The 24155-nt window shown below is 35.7% G+C and overlaps 1 protein-coding gene across 5 annotated transcripts in view; it reads left to right on the top strand.

Annotated features, from left to right (window-relative positions):
• Positions 1–23491, top strand: part of FSD1L (fibronectin type III and SPRY domain containing 1 like) — a 65111-nt gene extending 41620 nt beyond the window's left edge. For 3 of the 5 annotated variants that reach the window (XM_035016162.1, XM_035016159.1, XM_035016163.1), the window contains 8 exons: positions 617–715; positions 6457–6586; positions 7617–7649; positions 10621–10721; positions 11942–12193; positions 14288–14376; positions 17421–17635; positions 19576–23491. In XM_035016162.1, the coding sequence (XP_034872053.1) occupies positions 617–715; positions 6457–6586; positions 7617–7649; positions 10621–10721; positions 11942–12193; positions 14288–14376; positions 17421–17543 (827 nt within the window). In that variant the 3' untranslated portion in view covers positions 17544–17635; positions 19576–23491. The remainder of the gene's footprint in view (positions 1–616; positions 716–6456; positions 6587–7616; positions 7650–10620; positions 10722–11941; positions 12194–14287; positions 14377–17420; positions 17636–19575) is intronic. The other 2 variants (XM_035016160.1, XM_035016161.1) reach the window with 2 other exon arrangements.
• Positions 23492–24155: the final 664 nt, after the last annotated feature.

Genomic DNA, 24155 nt, shown 5'->3' with positions numbered 1-24155 from the left:
GTTGTTGACAGTCCCATAGCTAGTAATTTTTGGATGGAAATTTTAAAGATTTTATTTTATTTTTTAAAGTAATCTCTGCATTCATCGTGGGGCTCAAACTTATAATTCGGAGAACCAGAGTTTCATGCTCTACTGATTGAGCCAGCCGGGCGCGCCGTGGATTGAGATTTTAATCTAGACTTGACTAACTTCAGAGTTTACTATTAATTCCTATGCTCTACTTTCTCTTTAAATTCATTTTTCACATAAAAAGACAATGTTTCATAAATATAAAAATTCTTTAGGGTGTCTTCTTTCCAGAAACTGAATGTTATTTTAAATTTCTCCTTGAATAAAACATCACTTTTAACAAGGCTTGAGAGTACCTTTTTATCACTAGGTTTAAAAAAAATCCACATTGAAAACTATATATAATTTATTTCTTTGGAAGAAAGTAATAGATAAATCATGATTCCTCTTATTTGAGGTGTTATCATCGTTTTAACATAAACATGTACTCTCCTGGAGTAAAGAAATAGTTCCAAGGAGGGAAAGTGTCTGTTTGAAGGTTCATATTCATACTTTTGGAGTAGATCCCTTTATTTTTCATATCTGAAAACCATTTTCATTTTCTCAGGCTTGAAGTTTGATTCAAAGTATATGAATTTCAGAGTACGAGCTTGTAACAAAGCTGTAGCTGGAGAGTATTCTGATCCAGTGACTCTAGAGACCAAAGGTAAGATCATAGATATTTATACAGCATAAAACAAAACTTAACATCCGAAGTTATTCAAGACTGTGACAGGAAGCATTTCATGTATGGTAGCACTTCTTCCCCACTGCATGTGCACATACATACACACACTTGGAGTTCCCAGCAGTAGGAATTTTAAGATGGGAAAATTAGAATTACAAAATTGGTTTTCATTAGTTCATTTTTTTTTTTAAGATTTGATTTATTTATTTGACAGAGAGAGAGACTGTGAGAGAGGGAACACAAGCAGGGGGAGTGGGAGAGGGAGAAGCAGGCTTCCCACTGAGCAGGGAGCCGGATGCGGGGCTCGATCCCAGGACCCTGGGATCATGACCTGAGCTGAAGACAGATGTTTAATGACTGAGCCACCCAGGCACCCCCATTAGTTCATCCTTTATGATGGTGTTCAGATGGGTAAAATAGACCGAGATGATGGCTCTGGTGGATGTTAGTTTATAATTTGCAATCTAGTATAAATACATACGCGTCAATGAGATTTGCCTACAGATTTCTCAGGGAATGGATTATGGCTCAATAATAGGGAAGTACCATTTCAGTTTAGTTCAGGTTCTCCTTCTTTCCTTCCCCTCCCCTTCCCCTTCCCTCCTTCCTTCCTTCCTTCCTTCCTTCCTTCCTTCCTTCTTTCCAGAGAGGGAGGGGGGAAGGGGTGGATGGAGAGGGAGAGAGAGAATCTTAATAAGCAGGCTCCACGTCTTGTGCGGAGCTCGATGCGTCCTCAGTCTCATGACCCTGAGATCATAATCTGCACCAAAATCAAGAGTCAGACCCTTAACTGACTGAGCCACCCAGGTGCCCCATGTTTTCTTAAACCTTATTCTAGAAATTAACATTGTATTTTTATTACTGTTTACAAAGCACTCTCAGAGTTCTCCATTTCATCATTAAAACCATCTTGAGAGATCAGTATTCTAGATATTATTGATACCCATTTTGCAGATGAAGAAAGTGAAGTTTAAGTATGTTAAATGACTTCCCACGATCCCTAGAACTAACTTGGAAAGGTGTAATTAAGAATCTGTTTCCAAGTTCTGTGCCAGCCCTTGTGGGCCTTGGAACCTGGGTGCTTCTAGTCTTCAGAGCAATTTGTATTTAGTAAAAACTCTAGAATAATGTATTTCAACATGGAAGATTTTTAAGATATTTACCACTTGGAAGGCCATAATGCTAGAGATCTTGTCAGTTGTGAGATGATAATTGACTGGGTTTACTTCAAGAATCAGATTCTCCACATTGTTGAGGTACTTGGGCCTTCAAGTGTTCCACTGACCTCTAGTTCATATATCATTTGAATGGGTTTGCATACCGGAGTTTGATATGATTTGGAAGTGATGTAAAAATATTATATCAGAATAAAACAAAATATGAGGTCCATAAGTTATTGACAAGGCAAACTCAAAAGACTGTATTTGCATCACAAAGGTAAAAAAACTAAGTTGAATAATTTGTTTGGATTACCAAATGTTTTTATTCAAGAACTATAGATAGCCAAGAAATGCAGTTACTTTAAATTACTTGCAATCAAACTGAGACGTTACTGTGGTTTCTTTAGAAATTTTAACCATTTCAAAGTATAGTCATATTTACGTAGATTAATCTTTTCTACACAACTTGAACTGTTTTTAGCCCTTGTCCGGTAAAATTACATTATTATTCTCCCTCAGGAGTATTGTATCTTTTTATGTCTTTTGTTCCTTCTTTTTTACCCTCTATAATAAATTTAGTGACCAAACTTGGACATGTACATTTTTTTTTTTTTTAAGATTTTATTTATTTATTTGACAGAGACATAGCGAGAGCGGGAACACAAGCAGGGGGAGTGGGAGAGGGAGAAGCAGGCTCCCCACTGAGCAGGAAGCCCGACGCGGGGCTCAGTCCCAGGACCCTGGGATCATGACCTGAGCCGAAGGCAGATGCTTAATGACTGAGCCACCCAGGCGCCCCAGACATGTACATTTCTATACAAATTCCACAGATTTAGGAAAATGAATAGCTGGCTCATAGTCTTCTTGGAGCTGGGCTGGCTGCTCCTATTGGCAGTGTCTGATTCTTAGTAGTCAAATTCTTGGTCTTAGTGTTTGTAGAGAAAGACTAAGTTGATTTTAGTCCTTTCAAGTGTTCTCACTGTGAGGGGCGCCTGGGTGGCTCAGTTGGTAAAGCGTCTGCCTGGCTCAGGTCATGATCCCAGGGTTCTGGGATCGAGCCCCACATCAGGCTCCCTGCTCAGTGGGGAGTCTATCTCTCCTTCTCCCTCTGCTCCTCCCTCTGCTCATGCTCTCTCTCTCACTTTCAAATAAATAAAATCCTTAAAAAAAAAAAAAATCCCAGCAGTTTGTTGTGTTGGAATTATAAAAGAAAGAAAAAGAGTTCTCACTGTGGGGTAAACCTCTTGGGGTGGGGATAGACTGAAACTCAACCCTGAGACCTACTAAACATTGATTCTGACCTTCAGGGAGACCTAGAATAAAATTTGTCCCTTACATGGCTGTAGGTCACTGGAGTAGTTACTAATGAGAGGAAGAGCTCCAGAGGAAAAGTTCAGATTTTTAAAAAATGACATGTTGAACAATTGTTTGCTGATTTTTTTGGCTTGCTGTAGTGCTTTTTGACCAACCGTAGAAATAAATGTATGGAACAAAGAACTGGAGGGAAAGGGAGATGGAAATTAAATAGTGGAATCCTACCAAAATTTGATATCCTGCCTTTTAATGGTGTTCAATGTGGGAAACTGAACATTTTTCATTTCTGTCTCTCCAATGTATGTAGCATTGTTTCTTGTCATTGGAACTGTCACATGTGATGAGTAATCTAAGTTCTTGTGTATAGAATTTTTAAGTATTTTATCCCTTACTTCCTTGTAAAGGTAAATGATACAATATTAATCACAAATTACTCTCTAGTTTGAAATAATAGTGGCTATGATATGGAGTACCAAGAAAGCAGCCACCAACACACACATGAAGCATAATGGTGCTTCAGTTTTTCGGTACTTTGTTTTCACAGACTTTTAAAGATACAGAAACTAATACCTGTCTCTATTTAGAGATGATGTGAGAGAGAGGACTGATGTTTGAGACCTCACTTTTGAGACCAGTCCTTTTTTTAATTTTTTTTTTAAACTACACCATATTCCTGTTAGCTTAGCGAGACTCAGTGACTTAGTTGAGGTCCCATAAAGGGGATAGTGTCCAAAACAAAACAAAACAAAGGGAGCGAGATAAAAGATTATACCTCTGGGATTGAAGCCTGTGCCTTTCTGTCTGCATGCTGTGGTATTTAGCAAGTCTAGTCTCAGTTGGCTTGGAGATTATATCTTTTCTTGCCACTCATGACTCCACACTTCTCATCATATTAAACATTAGGGAACAGCCTTAGGATTTTTTTCTTGCCTTTATTATTTTTTTTAAAGCCTTAGGATCGGGGTGCCTGGGTGGCTCAGATGGTTAAGCGTCTGCATTTGACTCAGGTCATGATCCCAGTGTCCTGGGATCGAGCCCCACATCGGGCTCCCTGTTCAGCGGGGAGTCTGCTTCTGCCCCTGCTCATGCTCTCTCTCTCTCTCTCTCTCTCTCTCTGTATCTCTGTGTCTTGAATGAATAAATAAAAAAATCTTAAAAAAAAAAATAAAGCCTTAGATCTTAACAAGCAGCTAAGAATTGATTGCACTTTAGAGTAATACTTACTTTTTCTTTCTCTCCAGTAGATACCCTCACATGTATTGCCTAATAGCTAATATAGGGGTTAATAAACCCTGGGTTTTTTTGTTTTATTTTATTTTATTTTATTTTTTTAGTAATCTCTACACCCAGTGTGGGGCTCGAACTCACCACCCCGAGATCAAGATTCTCATGCTCTTCTGACTGAACCAGCCATGCGCCCCAACCCTCTTTTCTTAAGACAGTTCATTCTTGATAGTGCAGGGTCTCAAATTTGCTTAATCCTAATTTTTTGGTAACCTACTTATGAAGTAACTATTAAATGCCTATTTAGTAACCTTGTTAAGGAATTTTTTTGTCATTTGTATTGAAAAACTATATTCTTTCTGTAAGTTCATTTCTGTTTACATTGCAAATTTTGAAAAGTTAACAACTTGTTTAGTATGATATTTCCTAGAAGTAGTATGGTCAGTAGATTTGTATTTAGAAAGTTATTTTATAAATAAAGACAATGAACAATGGTCAGATGCATAGTTGAAATTAAAGTGTTCTTGGGACTCCTGGGTGGCTCAGTCGGTTAAGGGTCTGCTTTCAGCTCAGGTCATGATCCCAAGGTCCTGGGATCAAGTCCCATATCGGGCTCCTTGCTCAGCAGGGAGCCTGCTTCTCCCTCTGCCTGCCGTTCGCCCTGCTTGTGCTTTCTCTTTTTCTCTGACAAATAAATAAATCTTTAAAAAATAAAAAATTAAAGTGCTCTTTACAGAATAGTGAAGGAAAAAATTTTTAATTTACTAGGTAAACATTAGGCTCTGTATATGACTATTTTGTTGTTTGATGATGCATACTTTGTAGATACACTGAAGCTTTGGCTAAATCGAGTAATATCCTTAAGTGAAATAGGGTTGTAACGGAATATCACTACAATGAGTAATTACCAGAAATTTGAAATTTTGAAGGAAAATATAACTAACAGAAGCAGATTAGTTGGTAACTATATAGTAGATGATACCTTGCTTAAGGCAGAGATTCTAGGAATTGCATTTGAGAACAGGAGGAATTCTGCATTATTTAGCTTAATCAATACATTTTAATGATTTACGTTCAGTTTCAAAGAGAGAAGGTAATACCTTGTTACATTGATTTCCTAAACTAGCAGTTCTGAGTAAGTCTATGAGTAAGATAGATAGTTTCCCAAAGTACCAAGTAATTTGAAAAGCATAGTTTTGTTTCATTTTTTAAATTATTTTTTAAAATTTGGCACAACATTACATTAGTTCCAAGTGTACAACATAGTGATTCAGCTTCTCTGTAGTTGTGCAGTGCTTACTGCAAGCCGTAGCTACCATCTGTCATCATATAATGCTATTCCAGTACCACTGACTATATGCTCTATGCTGTGCCTTTTATTCCTGTGATGTTTTGAGTTTTTTGATTTGTTTTCATGGAAGTCGTCCTTTCCCCATGTCTTTGCCATCTAAGTCATATCTAGCTCTATCAGCTGGGCCAGTTTCCTTGATTCTGCTGTCATAGGCTGTTTCTCTGTGCTTTTTAATTCAAAACTACTGAGAGTTTAAATATGAAAATATTAAGTATTAGAGCCTCGGAGAAAATGTGTTTGTGCCAGGCTGTATAATTTTTTACACCACATCACCTTTTCCGCATCCTCAAGTCTACCGCTCCTCTTCCTATTTAGTCGTAGCAATCAACTGATAATCAACTGATATTCTAATAACAGAAAGTTGAGATTATTATGTGCTGATGGAGATTCCAGCAGAAGGAATAGCAGAGACATCAGAGGCCATGCAAGTACATTGTATTTGGTTGGAGTTACAGGATATGTAGAGAACAACAATGGTCAATAAAGTAGGAGTTAGTAAATTACAGCCTTATCTTTGGGTACTTTAAATGCTAGCGTTAGGAATTTGAACTTTATTAAAGTTTATCTATAGTGTTGAATAAATTAAGTAGGAAAATAATGTGATGATAGTTGTGCTTCAGAATATGGATATGTTCTATATTTTTTAAAAAGTGAAATATTGTTTTGGACAGCACTAAACTTCAGTTTGGATAACTCATCATCCCATTTGAACCTGAGAGTTGAAGATACCTGTGTAGAGTGGGATCCTACTGGAGGAAAAGGTCAAGAAAATAAAATGAAAGGGAAAGAGAATAAGGGCAGGTAAGCCAGTTCATTAGATCTGTTATGTGGACACCTGCTTGTACATTGTTTCTTACTTGACAATGACTATGATTTGTGATAGGTTAATAACACCACAGTAGTGAGGAATATAATACTGTTTATCAATACTGGAATTTGTTATAACATTTCTTATTACTTTTTCTTTTCCTAATCCTCTTTTTACACATTTCAGCAATCTATTTCTTTAAAGTTATATCTACAGCAACTTGAACTGCTTAAGAGAGAAGTTCCTGAATTTGAGACTTATAGATCACCTGTCTTACCTGAAGGTCTGCCTTAAATGACAGCTTTTAGCATGTACTGTCCCATTGTCTTGCCCCTGATCAGCAACCTTATGAAACAAAGAGGAAGTCTTGGGACCTTTTGTTTTTGTCAGACTTACTTAGACAGTCTCCAAAGTATGGGAGCCTCTTTCCTTTTTTTTTTTTTTTTTTTTTTTTTTTTTGGTAAAGATTTTATTTATTTATTTGACAGAGAAAGACACAGCGAGAGAGGGAACACAAACGGGGAGTGCAAGAGGGAGAAGCAGTCTCCCTGCCGAGCAGGGAGCCCGATGCGGGACTCGATCCCGGGACTCCAGGATCATGACCTGAGCCGAAAGCAGTTGCTTAACCAACTGAGCCACCCAGGCGCCCTCCTTTTTTTTTTTTTAAAGATTTTATTTGACAGAGAGAGACACAGCGAGAGAGGGAACACAAGCAGGGGGAGTGGGAGAGGGAAAAGCAGGCTTCCCATGGAGCAGGGAGCCCAATGCGGGGCTCGATTCCAGGACCCTAGGATCATGACCTGAGCCGAAGGCAGATGCTTAACGACTGAGCCACCTAGGCACCCCTCTTTCTTTTTTAACAGAGGAAAATTTTGCTCAAACTGAAATAAAGTAATATCACTGTGAGTTAAAACAGTGAATTAAAAAAAATTTCTCAGCAGACTTTTGATCTAATTTTAGTATAAGCTGTTAAATTTAAGTTGTAAAGCAGTCTCTTAACAGTTGCCTATTTTTATCTAACAGTGTCCATGTTACTTCACTGAAGAAACATACAAGGTGATGATCTATGTCTGTCTGGTTCTAGGACTTAGTATATCTAGCTTGGCTGAATAACTTTAATTTTTCTTTTAACCAATAAGCAGAAGCCATTGCAGCGCTTTCATAAGCTAAAATACTGCTCTGTGTAGACTGTCTGTATTGGTAGCTTATGTTTTGAATTTACAGTATTAGAGTATGCTGCATACTGTTTAGATTATATTGTATATGGTAACAAAACAATAAGCTCTGCTTTAAAGTCTTATTTTCCCTCATCTGATTTTTTCTACATTTACTTATACCTGGCATCTTTCTTGTGCTGTATTCACTATATCTAACATTACAGCTTTGTTTTTATTTGTATTTGACACAAGGCAGGTTTGAAGTGTTCTATATTGTGTAGTGATCATGCAGTTTCAGAAGTATCAAGGATAAAACATAAAGGTCATTACTGAAATTACTAGGACAATGCTCAGAAAGATGAATCAATTCAAATTTCATAATTAATAATGTGCTAATTTGAAGAAACCAGAATGTATTCCCTTTTCAAAATTATTTTCTTTTTTCTGGTTTATCTGCTCATAATTAGTGAAAGTGACTTCAGCGTCAGCATATTATAAATTATAAAATGTTGCTGGATTTATATATGAAGTTTCATTTGGTCACTTGGAGATCTTTATAGACTGCTTGTATTTAGTAGTTCAGATCATATTATTTCTCTTTCTCCTCTCCTTTTTAAGGGTATTTTATGTGTAGGGTACTTCTGGAATGTTATATACACTTATTCTTTCCATAAATACTTGTTCACGTAAGGTGTTAGCTGGATGTGGTGGGGCTTTAGGGATAAACAGTGTTCCTGCCTTTAAGAAATTTGCCCTAGCTTATGTATATAAGATACATATCTATAATCAAATAACAATAATACAAGGTAGAGATTACATGTTATGGTAAGCATGAATAAAGGATTTTGAGGAAGAAAGATGTCTTGAGCTGCCAGGTTTTAAGGTGATCAGTTAGGACATTGAGTCAAACTAAAAGTAACAATCAAGCCTATATTCACTTACGTGATAGTATAAGCAAGGGGCCTCAAAGGAAAGGCTGCTAGCTCTCTTCAGTGTTCCATTTTTCCCAACAGAATGGCACTGGGTGAGGGTCAGTTAAATCAAAGATTGCAAATGGTGGTTATCTGGAGGATCATCTCACTGCCAAGAGAGCCCCAAACAGAATGCTCTTCCTGTTGTTTTATGGACCTGAGGCCAAGAAGAAGGGAGAAGAGGGAAGGTTAGAAGTGGAAAAATATCGAGATGGAGTGGAGAGAGTGTCTTCAGACTACACACCTCACCCCTGTCCCCTGTAAGGAGGTCTATACAGAGGCAGCTGAAAAGGTCTCATAAGGGGGAGTCTGAATAGAGGTGCTTAAGCTAGGAATGCAGATACGCATATGAGCACTGGGTTGGGGTAGGGGTGAATTGCATCTCCCTTCAGAAACTGTGGTGAACTAGCTATGCACCAAGTCTGGTATGGGAAAGGCAGCCCTCCTAGGCCTGTCACTAAAAGCCTTTTATAATTGTCTATGGTTGGGCCTGAAAGGTTACACATAGGATTTTGGCCTGGAGCTGGATTCCTCAGAAGTGTTATTTAGCCTGGTAAGACCTGGAAGATTTTCATTAATGAAATAGTATTTAGGCTGGTTCTCAAGAAAGTAGAAGAATGCATGCCATTTGGACTTGGATTGAGAGGGAGGAACAAGAGAAAAGGCACTGAAGCAGGTTGCCTGAGTTTAAGGAACACTTTAGCTGCTACATTTAGCTGCTCTCTGGGGGTGAGAAGGCAAGAAAAGTGGATTGGGACCAAATCCAGAAGAATCTGAAATGCCAAGCTAAGTTGTTTGTAGGCAGGAAAGAATACTTGAAGGTTTTAAAGTAGGCGTGTCACATAGATTTATCTGGTAATAGTGAACAAGATGAATTGGGTGGCAAAGAGATCATTTCAGAAACTAGTAAAACGATCTAGAGTCCAGGTAGACTTTTTACACGGTCAAGCTGCAAAGGTATTGTTAAAGGGGAGAGGTGGGAGGGATCATGTTTGACCTAGGACAGTAATAGCTGCTGTACTGCTTGCAGAAATGTTCTTAGGGTTGGAAGTCTAGAAGCTGCAATGGAAGAGTCCTCCTTATTTAACTTTTCTTTGAAATTTAAACTGCTACTCTTAATAGTTATGTTTTTTGTCTTTTCTCCATGCTTTCCCTTTATTTCTTTACTACTGGTAAGTTATGATTTTTTTGTTTTTTAAATGCAGTGATTCAGTATAATTGAAATGTTATTTTTTAGGCATATTTGGGTTTTGATTTATTTTGCGTTTTTGAGATTTAGTGAAAGGCCTAATACTGTCCTGTTTATCATATCATATAATTTGATGTAAGGGGAGATCAGGTTGAATCTTATTCATTTTAGTAGGAGAAATGCTTTATAATATTTTATATTATCCTGTACATGGATTTGGGCATTTACTATTTCTTCTTTTTAAGAAGAAAAGATCCAGAACAAAAATATTTGCTGCTTATGAAAAGATTATTTAGTTTTCATTATAATCGTATTTTTGCATTTTAAAATTTAAATTTAACTGCAAGAAATGTAAGCTCTATAATCCATTACCTTTCTTGAGTTTTTTTCTTCCTTTCGGTTCTTTTGTTTTCCTTTTTATCTTGTCTCATTTTGGCATTGTTTCTTATATCAACTGTGTGTCCTTTATATAAGCTTTGTTCAGTCTGCATGATATTAGTGTTCAGCCTGCTTTGTGTTGATGACTTCTTACATTTCAGTGTTTATAATTGACAACTCTGTTTGATAATAATTCAGATAAAAGTAAATGGTGTTATTTGTGCAATATAATTAAACATCTTTTCAAAGTTTCCTTTTATAATTTGTAATTTTAGTTTGTGAAACATTTATAACCTAGAATATTTGTTTTTCTTTTTTTCCTGTTTATATAGAAGTGGCACACCATCCCCCAAACGGACATCCATAGGCTCCAGGCCACCAGCAGTAAGAGGCAGCAGAGATCGTTTCACTGGGGAATCGTACACAGTGCTGGGTAGGATACACATAGTCTTCATTATGTCAGTTGATATTAAAGGCATCACGGTCACACTCGTGGGCTTTCCACTCAGAGTTGGAGTGGCCTGTGTACTGAATGAATATTTGCCAAAGTTTATCCCTCTTGAAGCCTGATTACTTTTGGCGGGTTTCAATTTGTCTAATCATTGATTGCTTCATTTATGTAGTGCTCTATGTATATGCATATCTTTTTTTTTTCATTTTTTATTATGTTAATCACCATACATTACATCATTAGTTTTTGATGTGGTGATCCACAATCCATTGTTTTTGTATAACACCCAGTGCTCCATACAGTTTGTGCCCTCCTTAATACCCAACACCAGGCTAACCCATCCTCCCACCCCCCTCCCCTCTAACACCCTCAGTTTGTTTTTCAGAGTCCATAGTCTCTCATGGTTTGTCTCCCCCTCCTATTTGCCCCCTTTCATTCTTCCCCTCCTGCTATCTTTTTTTTTTTTAACATATAATGTATTATTTGTTTCAGAGGTACAGATCTGTGATTCAACAGTCTTGCACACTTCACAGCGCTCACCGCAGCACATACCCTCCCCAATGTCTATCACCCAGCCACCCATCCCTCCCACCACCCCCCACTCCAGTAACCCTCAGTTTGTTTCCTGAGATTAAGAATTCCTCATATCAGTGAGGTCATATGATACATGTCTTTCTCTGATTGCCTTACTTTGCTCAGCATAATACCCTCCAGTCCATCCACATCGTTGCAAATGGCAAGATCTCATTCTTTTTGATGGCTGCATAATATTTCATTGTGTGTGTGTGTGTGTGTGTGTGTGTATCACATCTTCTTTATCCGTTCATCTGTCGATGGACATCTTGGCTCTTTCCACAGTTTGGCTGTTGTGGACATTGCTGCTATAAACATCGGGGTGCATGTACCCCTTCAGATCCCTACATTTGTATCTTTGGGGTAAATACCCAGTAGAGTATATGCGTATCTTTTGAGGAGATAGTAAGGAAGAAAAGTTCTAAAGCCTTTTATAAATCAGAAAAATTAGTAGTAAATATACAAGGAAAGTTATAGCAAATACTCTGCATTTAGTGTCCATGTGTTAATATGGTTATTTTTCTGAATCAGATTTTTTGTGCCATTTTGTGGGATGAGATATGGGTAAAAATCTATGTGACTCATAAGGAAGAAGTTAGAGCCAAATTTACCTTTCTCGTCTTTTGCAGGAGACACTGCTATTGAAAGTGGACAACATTATTGGGAGGTCAAAGCCCAGAAGGATTGTAAATCCTACAGTGTGGGAGTAGCATACAAGACTTTGGGGAAATTTGACCAATTAGGAAAGACAAACACTAGTTGGTGTATCCATGTCAACAACTGGCTTCAGAACACATTTGCAGCAAAGCATAATAATAAAGTCAAAGCCTTGGATGCTACTGTTCCTGAGAGAATAGGTGTATTTTGTGATTTTGATGGGGGTAAGTTTACTGATTTTCTCATAAGTCATTTTGTCATAGTTGCTTATATTTTAGTACTTTTCACTGGTAATCGTCTATATACAGTTTACATTAATGTGGTGGTCAGGGTGTTTTGACCTACTAGGATTTGATCACAAACATAATTTCAGCTCTAGAATTGACTGGAAGGGTGTGTGATGTTTGCCTGAAGCCTTACAAAAGCACTCATCTATAATATGCTTAATAAGTCTGAAAGAATGATTTTCTTAATTTTTGTCTTAAGCATTAAAATTTTTTCTGTCCATTTTAATTCCTTCCTGACCTTATTTTTATTACCTGAAAAGAGGGGTGGAGTCAGATTTTTCAAGTTGGAATGGACTTTAGAAATTGCCCAATCCATCCCTAGTAATGTAGGTTGGAATCTGATTCTGAGGGCCTTGAAAAATAATAATAGGCTCGTCTTTTTTATAGTAGTTGAGGGAAGGGGATTTCTATGCATTTTTAAAAACCATAGTCATATGATGATAATCTAATTTTAGAACTATTGGAGAGTAAGTGGTTAAATGTGGAAGAGATTGCAAACATAGAGTAAGACTTTTCAGGAGTCAGTCTTTGAGCAGTGTAAGCAGGACCATGTTTGTCTTGTTAGGTATTATATCCTTATTGCCTGGCAAGTGCTTTTACATAGAAAGCCCCCCCCCCCTTTTTTTAAGATTTTATTTATTTATTTGACAGAGAGAGAGACAGGAGAGAGGGAACACAAGCAGGGGGAGTGCGAGAGGGAGAAGCAGGCTTCCTGCTGAGCAGGGAGGAAGCCCGATGCGGGTCTCGATCCCAGGACCGTGGGATCATGACCTGATCTGAAGGCAGACGCTTAACGACTGAGCCACCCAGGTGCCCCTCGTAAGCCCTTAATAAGTGTTTGTTGAGTGATTAATAGTAACAAGGGCCTGAGCAGTGGGGAATCCGGAGGAATGGATTTGGTGGTTCTGAGAAGTAGAAGTCATAGGACTCAAAAGCTAAATATGAATTGGAGAGCAAACAAAGAGTTGAAGATGACTGAGATTCCAGCCAGTGTGGTCAAGAGGATGGTATGTCATCTGCAGCATGGGGAACATAGTCTGGGGAAAGAGGAGATGCCAGCAGGACAATCGTGTGGCATGGCTGGCTTAGACTTAGAAATTCAGTGTTAGAACTCAGAAGAGAAGTAGAGCTGAAGCTAAATGTTAGACACTGCATCACAGAGTGGCTACTGAAGAACAATTAAATGTTACTGCTCTGCTGTTTACTTTGTGACCATACATAGGTTGCTTAATGTTTTGATGTACTGTATATAAAGAACCCAGTGCATTAATGGTAGACATAAATATTAGTTTCTCTTCTCTGTTTGGTGGCAGCTGAGTCATTAAGGGAACATTGTAGAGAGAACACAGAACCTGGACAAGCATCTACCTTCAGAATAGGAGAAAAGGAGACAGAAGATATCCTCAGGGTTAGAGATACAGAGAAGTCATGGGACAAGAATTTCAAGAAGTGGTAACAGATGTAAGGAGACCATCAGGTTGGACAGTTGGGTGGTCAGAAAGACAGTTATTTTAGTTGCATGGTCATGTTGAAAGACTGTGAGGTATTTTAAAAATTAACAAAACCGAAGCAGTGATAATTATGATTTCAGAGACTGAAATGAATATGGCTTCAAGTGTTTAGAAGACAAGGTTTAATAAAGTAAGCCTTAAATGATGATGGGATTTGGGTACAGAGGCTGGTTATAATAAAAATGAAGAAGAAATAGCCTGGTTTTTACTAAGTTAAGGAAACCATTTGTTAAATAATGATAAAATAAATAGTTCATAGTTGAATAAGTAGAGTAGTGCCAGATTATGGAAGCACTATGGAGGTCCTGAAAATCAGGAAAGAAAACTAGATTTGGGCTTTTTCTTACACATGTCTACTACTGATTACTGATTTTCAAGTGAGAATTTCTGAGTCTAGTCCTTATAGTTTGTAAGCAAAAAAAGTGCCAAAATATGTGTTATTACATTTACCCATGATGATATGTTAGATTTGATTAAATGTTTTTGTGTAATAAATTAGGCTTTTTTTTTTTCCTTTTAGGTCAACTTTCTTTCTATGATGCAAGCTCAAAACAGTTGTTGTATTCCTTTAAGACGAAATTTACTCAGCCAGTACTACCTGGTTTCATGGTTAGTACCAATTTATATTTTATTTGGTTTGATAACTTTAAGGAGAACAATCTGTGCTATATATTTGGGGAAGCCAAACATCTTTTTTTTTTTTTTTTTCATATTCTTCCCTCTTTCCCTAATCTACCTCTCCCAAATCTGTGATTGTCTGTATATTTTTGGTATTTTTATTGAAGTAAATATTATTACGTAAAAGTACACAAATTAGAAGGATGCAGTTTGATGAATCTCACAGGACTACACACATTTTTGTAACCAGTGTCTAAATCAAGAAATGGACCATAACCAGAATCCCATAAGCCCCCTTGTGCCTGTTTCTAGCCCCTGCTGGTCAGCCACTATCTTGAGTTTTAATACCATAAATTCATTTTGCCTCCTTTTCAACTTTGTATATTGAATCCTACAATATCTTTTTGGTTCAACATTATGTTTGTGAGATTTATCCATGTTCTGTGTGGTGGTATTCATTCTTATATAGTTTCCCATTGTATTTACATGTATAGTTTTCCATTGTGTGACTATTTTATTATTTATATATCATTGGGTTCTTGAGTGGTCTCCCCTTGGGGATGTTTAGAATAATGTCTGTGAATATTCTTATTCATGTCTTTTGGTAAATGTGTGTATATATTTCCATCAGGGTATGTAACTAAGATTGGAGTTGCTAGATGGTATGATATGTGTGTAATCAACTCTAGTAGGGTTTTTCAGAGTTGTTGGTTATACTAATTAATTGCTAGCAGTATATTAGAGTTTGATTCTTCCACATTTTTATCAACATTTGGTAGTATCTTTTTTAAGTTTTAGTCCTTCTAGTGGATATGATATATACTCACCAGTTGAAGGACTTTTGGATTCTTTTCAGTTTTTGGCAATTTTGAATAAAGGCACTGTAAACATTCACAAATGGATTTTTTTGTGAATATTCATTTTCATGTCTCTTGGGTAAATACCTAGGAGTGGGGATATTAGATCATTTGAAAGTGCATGTTTAACTTTAAAAGAAACTACCAAAATGTTTTCCAAAGTGGCTGTATGACTTTTGCATTCCTACTAGCAATATATGAAAGTTTACTACATCCTTGCTGTTACTTGATATTGTCAGATTTTTTGTTGTTCAGCAATTTTAATAGGCATGTAATGGTATTTTGTTGTGGTTTTAACTTGTATTTTCCTAAGGACAAATGATGTTGAGCATTTTTTCATGTGCTTATTTGCCATGTGTATAATTTCTTTGGTGAAGTATCTACTATTTGTTCATTTTTTATTGGGTTACTTATTTTCTCATTAATGAGTTTTAAGATTTCTTTAAGTATGATGGATATGGGTCCCTTATCAAATAACAGTTTTGCAAATATTTTCTCCCAGTTTGTGGCTTTTCTCATTTTCTGAACATTTTGAAGAGAAGGTTTTCATTTTAATGAAATCCTGTTTATCCATTTTTTTTTCTTTTATGGATCATGCTTTGCCTAACTCAGGTTCACAAAGATATTTTCTTTTGCATTCTTCCTAAAGTTTTATGGTTTTAGGTTTTACATTTAGGTCTGTGACCCACTTTGAGTTGTTTTTTGCATATGGTACCAGGTATGGTTTGAGATCTAATTTTTTGCATATGGATTCCAAGAATTCTAGTGCCACTTACTGAAAAAGACTAACCTTTCTTCATTGATTTGCCCTTGCACCTTTGTGCTAGATGTTTAGAGTAAATAGGTTTGTAAATCACTTAAATAATTTCCAAAAAAGTAATGTAGTGGTTTTATAATCACAGAGCTGCTTTTGTGTTTTGGGAGTTATCATTACTGAACCTGCTAGTTTTAAAAATTTGAAATGTTAACCATACAGCTATAAATTTCACAGGTCAATAAATTCTTTGGTATATTACTGTAATCACTTAGTAAATACTAAACACTTTAGGATATAATTGAAGGTGGGAATAGGAATACTTCAACAGTTTCTAGGAGGTCCCTTGTCTCAAGCTATGTCAGCTACAAACCAGGCATTGGTGATAATTTAAGTGATCCATTCTTTCATATTTTAATTCATTTGAGCCTGTTCCAAATCAGTTGTCATTCATCTTATTGAACGGTATCTACTCTGTTTACAGGCAAAGCAGTTTCATCTTTCATAAACTTACTCACATTTATGATAATTAATAGACTATGGCAATATGGTTTATCTGGATATTGCTATTTACATTTTTCTTAGAAGTCTTTAAAGAATTACAAAAGGTTCTTATTAACAAGTTAGGGAAGAAGATAATGGATTTTACTCTGTTAACACAGGAGTGTTAGATTCCTATAGTTTCAGGCCACACTCCATTATCACAATCTAAAGAAAATTGGGATGAGGAAATTGGCTCTTTGGGCACTTCTCTTGGTTGTAAAGTTTATTTTCTTTTTTTTAAAGATTTTATTTATTTGACAGAGAGAGAGAGACAGTGAGAGGGAACACAGCAAGGGAAAGCAGGAGAGGGAGAAGCAGGCTCCCTGCTCACCAGTTGTGGTGTTTAGCATCAGTAATAGTAGCCATTGTCTTTTGCCTATTAATCCTAAAAATTTAATCTCCAGGGGCGCCTGGGTGGCTCAGTCGTTAAGTGTCTGCTTTCGTCTCAGATCATGATCCCTGGGTCCTAGGATCGAGCCCTGCATCGGGCACCCTGCTCCGCGGGAAGCCTGCTTCTCCCTCCCCCACTCCCTCTGCTTGTGTTCCCTCTCTTGCTGTGTCTCTCTCTGTTAAAATAAATAATACAATCTTTAAAAAAAAAATTTAATCTCTAAATTTCTGCAGCCCTTAGTTCCTTCTATTATATGCAGCTCCAGTGGGTTCTGCTAGCTACCACAAAGACTTCCTGTGGCCTCGGTGGTTCTAAAAGACTCTTGAGTTAGCCTTTCCACTTCCCCTTAGTTCAAATATGAAGGTTATCAGTTTGGAACTTGTTGACGTTCACATATGTGGCATTTTGCCTTTCAAATGGAACTTTAAGGATCACCTAAGTTCTAATTTGATTTGAAAGCTGACTGAAGCTTTGTTTTGTCTTTTCTCAGGTTTGGTGTGGTGGACTTTCTTTGAATACTGGGATGCAGGTTCCAAGTGCTGTGAGAACACTTCAGAAAAGTGAAAATGGAATGACTGGTTCAGCTAGCAGCCTAAACAATGTTACTCAGTAATGCTTACTCAGAACATGTTTACCCCCCTTCTGATTGGGTGACCTTTTCTGTGCAGTTACTAATCACAGAAATTTACGAGTGGTGGAAATCAGGTTTGCTATGCTCTGCTTTAAGGCCTGGAATGTGTTAGCATTAAGCATCTAATGCAAAGTACTCACGGGAACCTACTGTGCAGTATCATCAAGCAAGCAGATACGAAAGCAAGAAACTGATGTTTTGAAGAGTAAATGGGAAGAAAGGCAGTGTTTAAATAGTTATATAGAAACTCATTTTTGTGTTTCTTGGATTACTTTGGCTCTTCCAATATGTTTAGTTACATATGGTAGCCCTAGGACCTGAGAGGAAAGCATTTAAAGCTTGTCGTCTTTTCTCTATACTTTTTCTTTATCTCATCACTACCTATTACTACATTCTTATACTGAAGCTTTAAGAAAAATACAGTCTTCTAAGGTTTTCTAAAAATTGAAATAATTGGTTGGGGATGCTAAAAAGGTTTTCTTACAATGGTTTATTTTTCTCCTTTTGTAAGTAGGTTGAGTTTTGCTAAATTATCCTCTTTTGTTTACTGACTAGATTGTGTATCATTTTCTCTTTCCCAAATACCATGGTATTTCTCTTGTGGTTAAAACTCAAAATAGAGTGGATAGAAGAGTTTCTAGACAAAATAGCTTAAAATCACCGATACTTTAGTTTTTTACCTGCTGCACTAACAGTGGCAAAGGGATATGCTTTCTATGTTGCCTTGTTTAATTAGACTTCTTTTCATTCCATCATTTTGGATGATGGATAAGATTTTTAAAAACTTTCTTTTCTGATTTTGTTGTCTAGTTTAATTCTACCTTTAATAGTTATCTTGGTAAAATTCCCACTTGAATTTGGTAATAATTGATAATTATACTGATTTTTAATACTTCAAGTAGGAATGAAATGTTATTGAAGTTATATATAAGGTAGAAAAACTTACACCATTTAAGTTTTATCTCAGAAGGATAGTTTATAAAGGGAGGTGCCTGAAACTATACTGAAGTCATTTATGTCTGCTTTTTAATAAGATTTGGAATGGTTTAAACAAGTGTTTTGAAAAATGTCTACATATCTCTGCTTTATTTGCCACATGAATTTTTCAAACATAACTATTCAGAGGTTATTTTTCTTTTAATCCTTCTGCAACATTCATTTATTTTCTAAAGGGGTATAATTCTTCCAAAAATCATCATAGAAGAATCTTTCCCAAACTTAGGGAAAATGTGTTAAACAAAGAGTAAAATCCATGGTTATTGAGTAGAACATACCTATTTTTTTAAAAATTGGTTAAAATTTGTAATACAAGTTCTTTGAGCCAAACTGAAAGTTGTGATTACAGTATTTAAGGATCCCTTGAGCATTAAGTGGTCTCTGGATTTTTCTTTCTCATGTTGACTTTCTTTCATTCTCATTATAAGTGTATTGTTATGACAGCCTTCTCCCAAGAAGTGACTATTGCTGCTTATAGCTGAGTTGCCTTTTACAGAAAGGCCTGTGGAATAGGTATAGCTCATTCTCTCTTAAAGTTTACTGCTTACTGATAGGATGTTTTGTTCAGTGGTAAAGCAAACCTAAATGAGAAATTTTATTTGAACTGGGTATTATTTTCCCAGAAGACATTTATATCTGCACCGTTGTCTCATGACATATTGGTAGTTTTAACGACTATAAGGCAGTTGAGAGAATGAAATATGTCAATAGATATCCTTTTGATTCTCCAAACAAGTATAATTTTGGTTTTTGATCTTCCTAGAGATTTTGAAAAAAAATTTTGGGTGTTCTGTTCCCTACAGTGGGATTATTCCAGGACCTAAGAAAACAGAAAGTTACAGTTCTCTTTCATGGAGTCAAATCTGAAAGCAGTAATTTAGTGGTGGAGCTGCTTTAATGTGAACAGTTACATATGTGTGTTTTAGCAAAAATGACACAGAAGAATTCTTGCCAGAAATTCTTGTATAAAATTTTTTACTATTCGATCTTACGTAATTGTGTCTTCTCTTTAATTCAGTGCCTTCTTCCTCTGAGCGTGCTCCTGCTCCATGCCCCAGGCGGCATCAACTGATACTTAAGCCAGAGACCATTCTGTTACACTGCTGAGAGCCTTCTGCCGCAGGGGTATGGAGGAGCGGGGATATCAGTCAGGCTGGAGGAGTGCGCCTGAGTCTTTCCTGTGCTCATGGCATCCTGTGAAGCCCTTCATATAAAACTTTCTAATACTCATTTGGAAAATTTATTTGAAGTAATAACAATTATTACCTCAAAATAAGAATCTGAGGTTTTCCTCTTACTGTACTTCTTCTTAAAGGTCTCTAAATATAAAGAACAAAACGTGTAGGGTTTTAAGTTTGTATGTTAAGTTAAACTGGAAGAGTTTGCCACCCTAATTTTCGAACTAGAAAATAATCGATAGTGCCTATTTAAATAGTCTCACATTAAGGTAACTGTTAACTTGACGATAATATATAACATTCTCATTGTCATTTGAATTAAAAAATATTGAGCCTTTTTGCTCAATTTAATGCATTATGGGAAGATAGTATACTCTTCCAGACATTTTTTTTAGCTTATTTACTGTTTGTTTTGGCAGGTCAAACATGATTGCTTTCTGTAAAAGAAATGCATGAGAGGTTGATGGTAATGGATGTATCACAGGTATAAAAAAATTGTCTTATAAAAACATGCATTTAGTATTGCATTTCCCTTTTAGCAGTTGAATCCCAAACCGGTTTCAGTAAACTGGATAAAGAAATGAAGGAATTGCCTTAAGCACTTTAGAAAAGAATTTTTTTAGAATTCATCTTGACTATTTGGGCTTACCGTGTCACATATGTCTTTAACTTTTGGTAAATATGTATATATCAAGCATTTAATAACTGAGTGCACATAGAAATTTAATATACAGTGATTCTTTGAAGGTTCCAGGTGTAGTAAACAAAAGGAAAGTATTAGAGGTATGCCTGTCTGTACATGGGTTTTATTGATGGCATCTGTACCATGTCAACAAACCATTAACTGCCACTGTATAGCTAGATGTGGCCTACTTTGTTCTGCAAACAGTAATTTTTCCTATGTTATCATTTAAAGAAACATACTGGCTTGGTTTTATTTGCTCATTTATTAAAGTATGAACAGTATCATGTATAATTTGAATTTTTTGTGACTGATCTTTGGTGGTACAAATAATAAAAGTAAATAATTTGTAATGAGAATTTAATAAGGCTAACATACTCCATTTCATGATTTACCTATACTTCTAAAATTATAGTTACTTTTGTTTCATTTGAAAACATGGAAAAAATTGGAAAAGGATATACATAGGAAATGATTATTTCAAAGAGTATTAATTCTGGAAGAGGACACTGTAAACTTCTTACTATAAAATATTGTGGATTCCAGGCTAAAATACTAAGGACTGTATTTTCAAATCATCATAATCCTTTTTATTTTAAATTTTTTTAATCACAATTCTTTTTTTAAAAAACCCGTATTTATTAGATCAGTGTCCATTCATTGGCTCATTCATACAACAGATATTTAAGTGCGATACGGCGGCCATGCTTTGTATTTAGATTTCCATAATTAGTGAAGTTTGATTTACTGTGCATATAGTTTTGCTACTTTTGAGGAGTGTGACAAAGTTTGTATGTTAAAAACAATGTTTTTTGTTAATAAGTCAGAAATTCTAAAAAGTAATTTTATAGTTTATAAAAAATTCAAATTAACTGCTTATAATATGGTTCACTTTTATATAGTCACATAAAATGGGTCTAGAAAACTTCCTTGATTTTATTTTAAACTGGATATATTCTTTTAGGGAAGTGTATAGTCAGCATACATTTACTCAACACCCAAATAACCATAAAGTTTTTTGTTATTTTTAACCAAAATGTACATTTCATAATGCTGGTACTGGAACATTATAATATATCATGAATGTTTCCTTTATCATTACAGAACGATTACCTCATGTTCAGTATAGTTTTAATTTTGTGTGTATCTTACAGTATTCACATTTTGCAAATATTTGTGACCCTGATATGCTTTGTTACCTGGAATATTTGATTAATGTAAATACATAAAGCTTTTTGAGTAATTTGGAGTTTAAATGGATTGCATTTGGTATATGTTGTTTTTATTGAAAAGATATTGTTGGTCTTGCCATATAAAGGTTAGTACTGCCTTATAAATAAATAATAGAGATTGCCAAGGTACTTTTCTCCTCAGACTACCCAATTACTAAATTAAAACAGTATTTGTTATTTCTGGGTCAATATAAGGTACTGACTTTTGATTCATAATCATTTGAGCTATGTTAGTTTAACCTGATATATTTTCTTAATGATACCCATTCACTGTAAGTTGGTCCTGGGGAATGGGCATGTGGAGGATTTCACAGTATGTGGGCAGAAGATGGGTGAATGTGTTTGCCTTGGCTTGGAGCTTCATAAGTTTGGAACAGTTTTAAAATAAGTCATATTGTAAGTGAGTGGTTAAAAGGCCTTTTTATTAGTATTGGAAATTTTTGGAGGGCCTAAGGGCAGTAAGAATCCATGTATATGTTTTTTAACATTTTCAATATCTCTAAGGTACCAAAGCACAGAGTCTAATTTACCATTTAAGGGAGACTCTTCAAAATCAAATTTATAACTAATTCATACTGTAAGATATATAATAAAGTTTTGGAGCAATTTACATTAAAAACCAATAGTCTTTAAGATTTTTGGATATAATATAAAAAGTATTTTGGTTTCATTTCTTTTGAAGTAATTAATTAAATTTAAAATTAATCACCTTAGCTCTACCATACGTAGACTAACTAGATCTATATGACCTCTCCATAAACTATTTCTCATCTTTGGGCCTCCACTGCCTTACATAAAATAATTGTAACTTGTTCAGCTTATCTCACATTTGTGAGAATTTGTGAAATGAAATGGAGTATGTGAAATTGTTTCAACACAGTAAAATGCTATGTAAATGTAAGGTATTATTTTCAGTTAATAATGGATTTAAGTGTTGGGATACTTCTAGATGCTCTTTCTTTTAATAAAGCATGTGCTTAAAGTGGTATCACGAGGACTTCAAAAAAAAAAAAAAAAACCTACATGAACAAAATGCGCTTTAACATTCTTTAATTTGTGTATGACCTGTGGCCTTCTTGTATTTTCTCATCAAGCCTATTGCTCTATATCAAGACTTTGTACAGTTGTAAACATCTTTCGCAGCATTAGTGTGTCAGTGTAGAATAGTAGCATAAGTAAATGATTTAAGCTGTGTTTCCATTCAGGCATTTGCACTTTCAATTTATGACTGCTCAGTGCCACATGCAGAGTGAATTTAGCCCAAATAATTATTTCCAAACAACCAAATATTCAGCAGTTTGTTGTCATGGGATAAATGATATTAGATGTATGTGTCCACTTAACATGTGACACTTTTGTTGCATTAAAAAAATATGAAGCATTTCAAAACTTTGCTAAACCTGGGTATCATTTAGTATCTCTCCTAACATGTTTTGCTTTAAACTGGATTTATTAAATGGTTTACAAGTTATCTTGATCTATTGAGTATTTGGTATGTCTATTATCTGGACATGGTTTTGCTATGCAGTTCTGATAATAAAAATTCTTAATTCCTCAGGTTTAACTTTTAAGTCACAGATGAAGAACATTTCTAATGAACTATTTAAAATGTACTCAATTCTGCAAACTAGTGTTTTAATAAGCGTATTGCATTATCATTGGAAATAAGACAAAGCCTTTTAAACTTCAAACTAGAAACTTTTTAACTTTAACATAGAGTATTCAAAGTGGAGTAACTTGTATGTTGAAATGATTGTATGTTCTGTATAGAATGACCGAGTTAAGTTCTTACAAAAGCACCTGGAATATCTCATCTAAAAATTAAACTTTTTTTCTGCTTTCTTTTGCTTCAGTGCTTGCATTTCTATCAACTTTCATTAAATATCTATGATGTGCTTTTGGGGATGAGAAGATAAAAAGCCCCAAGAGCTTATATTTTAGAGCAGTGCTGTTCAACAGAATTTTATGCAGTGATGGAACGTTCTGTATTCGTGCTGTCCAACACGATAGCCACTAGCCTCAGGCAGCTCTTGAGCACTGTAAATATAACAAGTTCAGCTAAGAAACTGAATCTTTTATCCTAATTAATTTTAATGTAAATAGCCACATCTTACTAATAGCTACTGTTTTGTACAGTGCAGCTATAAATGGAAGATGAAACATGCTATAACTATAATATAAATCAAGAATTTAGTTTTGTCTTTGGAGCTTGTCCCATCCTGGGTTACATTTTGGCAGATTATAGCTAAAAGAGAACCAGAATCTAAGGCTTTTTAAAATGTGTTTCCTAACTTGAAATCGGTTTAGGAGAAAAAAGAAAACCAATCAATGACTACATGAGACTGGAGCTCCTGTAACTAAGATCATTTTCACCAAAAGAAGAATGAAGGGAGGAGACTGGATAGTCTTGAGTCATAGGGAGAGGGGCGTGACAAAGATACTGAGAAACTAGTACCCTCATATAGAAGATGTAGTGGAGAACAGTTTTGCAATATTAAATACACAT

Source organism: Mirounga leonina, unplaced genomic scaffold, assembly GCF_011800145.1.
Source record: "Mirounga leonina isolate KUSES-001 unplaced genomic scaffold, KU_Mleo_1.0 Mir_170, whole genome shotgun sequence".
NCBI classification, from domain to species: domain Eukaryota; kingdom Metazoa; phylum Chordata; class Mammalia; order Carnivora; family Phocidae; genus Mirounga; species Mirounga leonina.
This window is presented reverse-complemented; position numbering and strand designations above follow the sequence as displayed.